Genomic DNA, 10,109 nt, shown 5'->3' with positions numbered 1-10,109 from the left:
TACACATCAGGGGGAGGAGATATAACACCCATATTACCATCACACACAGTCACTCCCCTCACCATACACATCAGGGGGGGAGGAGATGTAACACCCATATTACCATCACACACAGTCACTCCCCTCACCATACACATCAGGGGGGGAGATGTAACACCCATAATTACCCATCACACACAGTCACTCCCCTCACCATACACATCAGGGGGGAGATGTAACACCCATATTACCCATCACACACAGTCACTCCCCTCACCATACACATCAGGGGGGAGATGTAACACCCATATTACCCATCACACACAGTCACTCCCCTCACCATACACATCAGGGGGAGGAGATGTAACACCCATATTACCCATCACACACAGTCACTCCCCTCACCATACACATCAGGGGGAGGAGATGTAACACCCATATTACCCATCACACACAGTCACTCCCCTCACCATACACATCAGGGGGAGGAGATGTAACACCCATATTACCCATCACACACAGTCACTCCCCTCACCATACACATCAGGGGGAGGAGATGTAACACCCATATTACCCATCACACACAGTCACTCCCCTCACCATACACATCAGGGGGAGGAGATGTAACACCCATGATTACCCATCACACACAGTCACTCCCCTCACCATACACATCAGGGGGAGGAGATGTAACACCCCATATTACCCATCACACACAGTCACTCCCCTCACCATACACATCAGGGGGAGATGTAACACCCATATTACCCATCACACACAGTCACTCCCCTCACCATACACATCAGGGGGAGGAGATGTAACACCCATATTACCCATCACACACAGTCACTCCCCTCACCATACACATCAGGGGGAGATGTAACACCATATTACCCATCACACACAGTCACTCCCCTCACCATACACATCAGGGGGAGGAGATGTAACACCCATATTACCCATCACACACAGTCACTCCCCTCACCATACACATCAGGGGGGAGATGTAACACCCATATTACCCATCACACACAGTCACTGCCCTCACCATACACATCAGGGGGGGAGATGTAACACCCATATTACCATCACACACAGTCACTCCCCTCACCATACACATCAGGGGGGGGAGATGTAACACCCATATTACCCATCACACACAGTCACTCCACCTCACCATACACATCAGGGGGAGGAGATGTAACACCCATATTACCCATCACACACAGTCACTCCCCTCACCATACACATCAGGGGGAGGAGATGTAACACCCATATTACCCATCACACACAGTCACTCCCCTCACCATACACATCAGGGGGAGGAGATGTAACACCCATATTACCATCACACACAGTCACTCCCCTCACCATACACATCAGGGGGAGGAGATGTAACACCCATATTACCATCACACACAGTCACTCCCCTCACCATACACATCAGGGGGAGGAGATGTAACACCCATATTACCCATCACACACAGTCACTCCCCTCACCATACACATCAGGGGGAGGAGATGTAACACCCATATTACCCATCACACACAGTCACTCCCCTCACCATACACATCAGGGGGAGGAGATGTAACACCCATATTACCCATCACACACAGTCACTCCCCTCACCATACACATCAGGGGGAGGAGATGTAACACCCATATTACCCATCACACACAGTCACTCCCCTCACCATACACATCAGGGGGAGGAGATGTAACACCCATATTACCCATCACACACAGTCACTCCCCTCACCATACACATCAGGGGGAGGAGATGTAACACCCATATTACCATCACACACAGTCACTCCCCTCACCATACACATCAGGGGGAGGAGATGTAACACCCATATTACCCATCACACACAGTCACTCCCCTCACCATACACATCAGGGGGAGGAGATGTAACACCCATATTACCCATCACACACAGTCACTCCCCTCACCATACACATCAGGGGGAGGAGATGTAACACCCATATTACCCATCACACACAGTCACTCCCCTCACCATACACATCAGGGGGGGAGATGTAACACCCATATTACCCATCACACACAGTCACTCCCCTCACCATACACATCAGGGGGAGGAGATGTAACACCCATATTACCATCACACACAGTCACTCCCCTCACCATACACATCAGGGGGGGAGATGTAACACCCATATTACCATCACACACAGTCACTCCCCTCACCATACACATCAGGGGGGGAGATGTAACACCCATATTACCATCACACACAGTCACTCCCCTCACCATACACATCAGGGGGAGGAGATGTAACACCCATATTACCCATCACACACAGTCACTCCCCTCACCATACACATCAGGGGGAGGAGATATAACACCCATATTACCATCACACACAGTCACTCCCCTCACCATACACATCAGGGGGGGGAGATGTAACACCCATATTACCATCACACACAGTCACTCCCCTCACCATACACATCAGGGGGGGGAGATGTAACACCCATATTACCCATCACACACAGTCACTCCCCTCACCATACACATCAGGGGGAGATGTAACACCCATATTACCATCACACACAGTCACTCCCCTCACCATACACATCAGGGGGAGGAGATGTAACACCCATATTACCCATCACACACAGTCACTCCCCTCACCATACACATCAGGGGGGAGATGTAACACCCATATTACCCATCACACACAGTCACTCCCCTCACCATACACATCAGGGGGAGATGTAACACCCATATTACCCATCACACACAGTCACTCCCCTCACCATACACATCAGGGGGAGGAGATGTAACACCCATATTACCCATCACACACAGTCACTCCCCTCACCATACACATCAGGGGGAGGAGATGTAACACCCATATTACCCATCACACACAGTCACTCCCCTCACCATACACATCAGGGGGAGGAGATGTAACACCCATATTACCCATCACACACAGTCACTCCCCTCACCATACACATCAGGGGGAGGAGATGTAACACCCATATTACCATCACACACAGTCACTCCCCTCACCATACACATCAGGGGGAGATGTAACACCCATATTACCCATCACACACAGTCACTCCCCTCACCATACACATCAGGGGGAGGAGATGTAACACCCATATTACCATCACACACAGTCACTCCCCTCACCATACACATCAGGGGGAGATGTAACACCCATATTACCATCACACACAGTCACTCCCCTCACCATACACATCAGGGGGAGGAGATGTAACACCCATATTACCCATCACACACAGTCACTCCCCTCACCATACACATCAGGGGGGGGGATGTAACACCCATATTACCATCACACACAGTCACTCCCCTCACCATACACATCAGGGGGAGGAGATGTAACACCCATATTACCCATCACACACAGTCACTCCCCTCACCATACACATCAGGGGGAGGAGATGTAACACCCATATTACCCATCACACACAGTCACTGCCCTCACCATACACATCAGGGGAGGAGATGTAACACCCATATTACCCATCACACACAGTCACTCCCCTCACCATACACATCAGGGGGAGGAGATGTAACACTCATATTACCCATCACACACAGTCACTCCCCTCACCATACACATCAGGGGGAGGAGATGTAACACCCATATTACCATCACACACAGTCACTCCCCTCACCATACACATCAGGGGGAGGAGATGTAACACCCATATTACCCATCACACACAGTCACTCCCCTCACCATACACATCAGGGGGAGGAGATGTAACACCCATATTACCCATCACACACAGTCACTCCCCTCACCATACACATCAGGGGGAGGAGATGTAACACCCATATTACCCATCACACACAGTCACTCCCCTCACCATACACATCAGGGGGGGAGATGTAACACCCATATTACCCATCACACACAGTCACTGCCCTCACCATACACATCAGGGGGGGAGATGTAACACCCATATTACCATCACACACAGTCACTCCCCTCACCATACACATCAGGGGGGGGAGATGTAACACCCATATTACCCATCACACACAGTCACTCCCCTCACCATACACATCAGGGGGAGGAGATGTAACACTCATATGTACCATCACACACAGTCACTCCCCTCACCATACACATCTGGGGGGGAGGTGTAACACCCATATTACCATCACACACAGTCAGTCCCCTCACCATACACATCAGGGGGAGGAGATGTAACACCCATATTACCATCACACACAGTCACTCCCCTCACCATACACATCAGGGGGAGGAGATGTAACACCCATATTACCATCACACACAGTCACTCCCCTCACCATACACATCAGGGGGGGGAGATGTAACACCCATATTACCATCACACACAGTCACTCCCCTCACCATACACATCAGGGGGGAGATGTAACACCCATATTACCCATCACACACAGTCACTCCCCTCACCATACACATCAGGGGGAGGAGATGTAACACCCATATTACCCATCACACACAGTCACTCCCCTCACCATACACATCAGGGGGAGGAGATGTAACACCCATATTACCCATCACACACAGTCACTCCCCTCACCATACACATCAGGGGGAGGAGATGTAACACCCATATTACCATCACACACAGTCACTCCCCTCACCATACACATCAGGGGGAGGAGATGTAACACCCATATTACCATCACACACAGTCACTCCCCTCACCATACACATCAGGGGGAGGAGATGTAACACCCATATTACCCATCACACACAGTCACTCCCCTCACCATACACATCAGGGGGGGAGATGTAACACCCATATTACCCATCACACACAGTCACTCCCCTCACCATACACATCAGGGGGAGGAGATGTAACACCCATATTACCATCACACACAGTCACTCCCCTCACCATACACATCAGGGGGAGGAGATGTAACACCCATATTACCCATCACACACAGTCACTCCCCTCACCATACACATCAGGGGGGAGATGTAACACCCATATTACCCATCACACACAGTCACTCCCCTCACCATACACATCAGGGGGAGGAGATGTAGACACCCATATTACCCATCACACACAGTCACTCCCCCTCACCATACACATCAGGGGGAGGAGATGTAACACCCATATTACCCATCACACACAGTCACTCCCCTCACCATACACATCAGGGGGAGGAGATGTAACACCCATATTACCCATCACACACAGTCACTCCCCTCACCATACACATCAGGGGGAGGAGATGTAACACCCATATTACCCATCACACACAGTCACTCCCCTCACCATACACATCAGGGGGAGATGTAACACCCATATTACCATCACACACAGTCACTCCCCTCACCATACACATCAGGGGGGGAGATGTAACACCCATATTACCATCACACACAGTCACTCCCCTCACCATACACATCAGGGGGAGGAGATGTAACACCCATATTACCATCACACACAGTCACTCCCCTCACCATACACATCAGGGGGAGGAGATGTAACACCCATATTACCATCACACACAGTCACTCCCCTCACCATACACATCAGGGGAGGAGATGTAACACCCATATTACCATCACACACAGTCACTCCCCTCACCATACACATCAGGGGGAGGAGATGTAACACCCATATTACCCATCACACACAGTCACTCCCCTCACCATACACATCAGGGGGAGGAGATGTAACACCCATATTACCCATCACACACAGTCACTCCCCTCACCATACACATCAGGGGGAGGAGATGTAACACCCATATTACCCATCACACACAGTCACTCCCCTCACCATACACATCAGGGGGGGAGATGTAACACCCATATTACCCATCACACACAGTCACTCCCCTCACCATACACATCAGGGGGGGAGATGTAACACCCATATTACCCATCACACACAGTCACTCCCCTCACCATACACATCAGGGGGAGGAGATGTAACACCCATATTACCATCACACACAGTCACTCCCCTCACCATACACATCAGGGGGAGGAGATGTAACACCCATATTACCCATCACACACAGTCACTGCCCCTCACCATACACATCAGGGGGAGGAGATGTAACACCCATATTACCCATCACACACAGTCACTCCACTCACCATACACATCAGGGGGAGGAGATGTAACACCCATATTACCCATCACACACAGTCACTCCCCTCACCATACACATCAGGGGGAGGAGATGTAACACCCATATTACCCATCACACACAGTCACTCCCCTCACCATACACATCAGGGGGAGATGTAACACCCATATTACCCATCACACACAGTCACTCCCCTCACCATACACATCAGGGGGAGGAGATGTAACACCCATATTACCATCACACACAGTCACTCCCCTCACCATACACATCAGGGGGAGGAGATGTAACACCCATATTACCCATCACACACAGTCACTCCCCTCACCATACACATCAGGGGGAGGAGATGTAACACCCATATTACCCATCACACACAGTCACTCCCCTCACCATACACATCAGGGGGGGGAGATGTAACACCCATATTACCATCACACACAGTCACTCCCCTCACCATACACATCAGGGGGAGGAGATGTAACACCCATATTACCCATCACACACAGTCACTCCCCTCACCATACACATCAGGGGGAGGAGATGTAACACCCATATTACCCATCACACACAGTCAAGCCCCTCACCATACACATCAGGGGGAGGAGATGTAACACCCATATTACCATCACACACAGTCACTCCCCTCACCATACACATCAGGGGGGGAGATGTAACACCCATATTACCCATCACACACAGTCACTCCCCTCACCATACACATCAGGGGGAGGAGATGTAACACCCATATTACCATCACACACAGTCACTCCCCTCACCATACACATCAGGGGGGGAGATGTAACACCCATATTACCCATCACACACAGTCACTCCCCTCACCATACACATCAGGGGGAGGAGATGTAACACCCATATTACCCATCACACACAGTCAAGCCCCTCACCATACACATCAGGGGGAGGAGATGTAACACCCATATTACCATCACACACAGTCACTCCCCTCACCATACACATCAGGGGGGGAGATGTAACACCCATATTACCCATCACACACAGTCACTCCCCTCACCATACACATCAGGGGGAGGAGATGTAACACCCATATTACCATCACACACAGTCACTCCCCTCACCATACACATCAGGGGGAGGAGATGTAACACCCATATTACCATCACACACAGTCACTCCCCTCACCATACACATCAGGGGGGGAGATGTAACACCCATATTACCATCACACACAGTCACTCCCCTCACCATACACATCAGGGGGGGAGATGTAACACCCATATTACCATCACACACAGTCACTCCCCTCACCATACACATCAGGGGGGGGAGATGTAACACCCATATTACCCATCACACACAGTCACTCCCCTCACCATACACATCAGGGGGAGGAGATGTAACACCCATATTACCCATCACACACAGTCACTCCCCTCACCATACACATCAGGGGGAGATGTAACACCCATATTACCCATCACACACAGTCACTCCCCTCACCATACACATCAGGGGGAGGAGATGTAACACCCATATTACCATCACACACAGTCACTCCCCTCACCATACACATCAGGGGGAGGAGATGTAACACCCATATTACCATCACACACAGTCACTCCCCTCACCATACACATCAGGGGGAGGAGATGTAACACCCATATTACCCATCACACACAGTCACTCCCCTCACCATACACATCAGGGGGAGGAGATGTAACACCCATATTACCCATCACACACAGTCACTCCCCTCACCATACACATCAGGGGGAGGAGATGTAACACCCATATTACCCATCACACACAGTCACTCCCCTCACCATACACATCAGGGGGAGGAGATGTAACACCCATATTACCCATCACACACAGTCACTCCCCTCACCATACACATCAGGGGGGGGAGATGTAACACCCATATTACCATCACACACAGTCACTCCCCTCACCATACACATCAGGGGGGGAGATGTAACACCCATATTACCCATCACACACAGTCACTCCCCTCACCATACACATCAGGGGGAGGAGATGTAACACCCATATTACCATCACACACAGTCACTCCCCTCACCATACACATCAGGGGGGGGAGATGTAACACCCATATTACCATCACACACAGTCACTCCCCTCACCATACACATCAGGGGGGGGAGATGTAACACCCATATTACCCATCACACACAGTCACTCCCCTCACCATACACATCAGGGGGAGGAGATGTAACACCCATATTACCATCACACACAGTCACTCCCCTCACCATACACATCAGGGGGGGGAGATGTAACACCCATATTACCCATCACACACAGTCACTCCCCTCACCATACACATCAGGGGGAGGAGATGTAACACCCATATTACCCATCACACACAGTCACTCCCCTCACCATACACATCAGGGGGAGATGTAACACCCATATTACCCATCACACACAGTCACTCCCCTCACCATACACATCAGGGGGAGGAGATGTAACACCCATATTACCCATCACACACAGTCACTCCCCTCACCATACACATCAGGGGGGGGAGATGTAACACCCATATTACCCATCACACACAGTCACTCCCCTCACCATACACATCAGGGGGAGGAGATGTAACACCCATATTACCCATCACACACAGTCACTCCCCTCACCATACACATCAGGGGGAGGAGATGTAACACCCATATTACCCATCACACACAGTCACTCCCCTCACCATACACATCAGGGGGAGGAGATGTAACACCCATATTACCATCACACACAGTCACTCCCCTCACCATACACATCAGGGGGGGAGATGTAACACCCATATTACCCATCACACACAGTCACTCCCCTCACCATACACATCAGGGGGAGGAGATGTAACACCCATATTACCCATCACACACAGTCACTCCCCTCACCATACACATCAGGGGGAGGAGATGTAACACCCATATTACCCATCACACACAGTCACTCCCCTCACCATACACATCAGGGGGGGAGATGTAACACCCATATTACCCATCACACACAGTCACTCCCCTCACCATACACATCAGGGGGGGAGATGTAACACCCATATTACCAATGAGAAATCTCACTCACTGTTACTGTATAAACACATTATTACACTGGTACCACATGTGGCCCCAGTAACACTTTACCTTGGGAGCCTTTTCACATTTAAGTTTGCGGACAAGCTCGCCTTGCTGAAAAACGCGGTCATACAGACTTGCACTGTTGCTGGGAGTGGGACCGGTCTGTGGTAATGGGACTTTACAGGGAGACGGAGACGGAGGATATCCTGGCTTGTATTCCTGGCCAGTTTGCAGTTTGTATTCTGCTTTTAGGTCTAAGAGAGATTTCACTGCAGAGTCTATCTCACCCTAAGCACAGGAGAGAGGAAGGAGAGAGAACAGGATAGGGATAGATGTACAAGTGATAACAGCAAATGCTGTGTGACCAGCAACCACGTCACAACGCCAGGCAGGCACCTTCAGGCCATGAGCTCATACGCCGATCTCTACACCTGAATGTATCAGTCCTTAGGCCCTGAGTCATGGAACTGGGAGATGAGGCAAAGTGAGGTTATAGATTATGCCAACCAGGTGCTGTGGGGATTAGGAAGAAACTCAGCACGGACGCCCTGCCTGTGAGGGTGTAACCAGGAGGGGGAGCTGGGGGCAGGGATAGTGCTAGGGGGAAAGGAGAAGGGAAGAGGGCCTTGCCTGTGAGGGTGTAACCAGGAGGGGGAGCTGGGGGCAGGGATAGTGCTAGGGGGAGAGGAGAAGGGAAGAGGGCCCTGCCTGTGAGGGTGTAACCAGGAGGGGGAGCTGGGGGCAGGGATAGTGCTAGGGGGAAAGGAGAAGGGAAACGGGTCCTGCCTGTGAGGGTGTAACCAGGAGGGGGAGCTGGGGGCAGGGATAGTGCTAGGGGGAAAGGAGAAGGGAAGAGGGTCCTGCCTGTGAGGGTGTAACCAGGAGGGGGAGCTGGGGGCAGGGATAGTGCTAGGGGGAGAGGAGAAGGGAAGAG

The 10,109-nt window shown here is 51.1% G+C and overlaps 1 protein-coding gene across 1 annotated transcript in view; it reads right to left on the bottom strand.

Annotated features, from left to right (window-relative positions):
* Positions 1-9,241: 9,241 nt before the first annotated feature.
* Positions 9,242-10,109, bottom strand: part of LOC148435712 (bifunctional glutamate/proline--tRNA ligase-like) — a gene marked incomplete at its 3' end in the record, with an annotated part of 144,970 nt that continues 144,102 nt past the window's right edge. The window contains exon 19 of the mRNA XM_088465605.1: positions 9,242-9,463. Within this exon, the coding sequence (XP_088321731.1) occupies positions 9,242-9,463 (222 nt within the window). The remainder of the gene's footprint in view (positions 9,464-10,109) is intronic.

The sequence above is a fragment of the Taudactylus pleione genome, unplaced genomic scaffold, assembly GCF_031769625.1.
Source record: "Taudactylus pleione unplaced genomic scaffold, aTauple2 ptg002044l, whole genome shotgun sequence".
NCBI classification, from domain to species: domain Eukaryota; kingdom Metazoa; phylum Chordata; class Amphibia; order Anura; family Myobatrachidae; genus Taudactylus; species Taudactylus pleione.
Note: the sequence above shows the minus strand (reverse complement) of the source record. Positions and strands in the feature narration are given on the sequence as shown.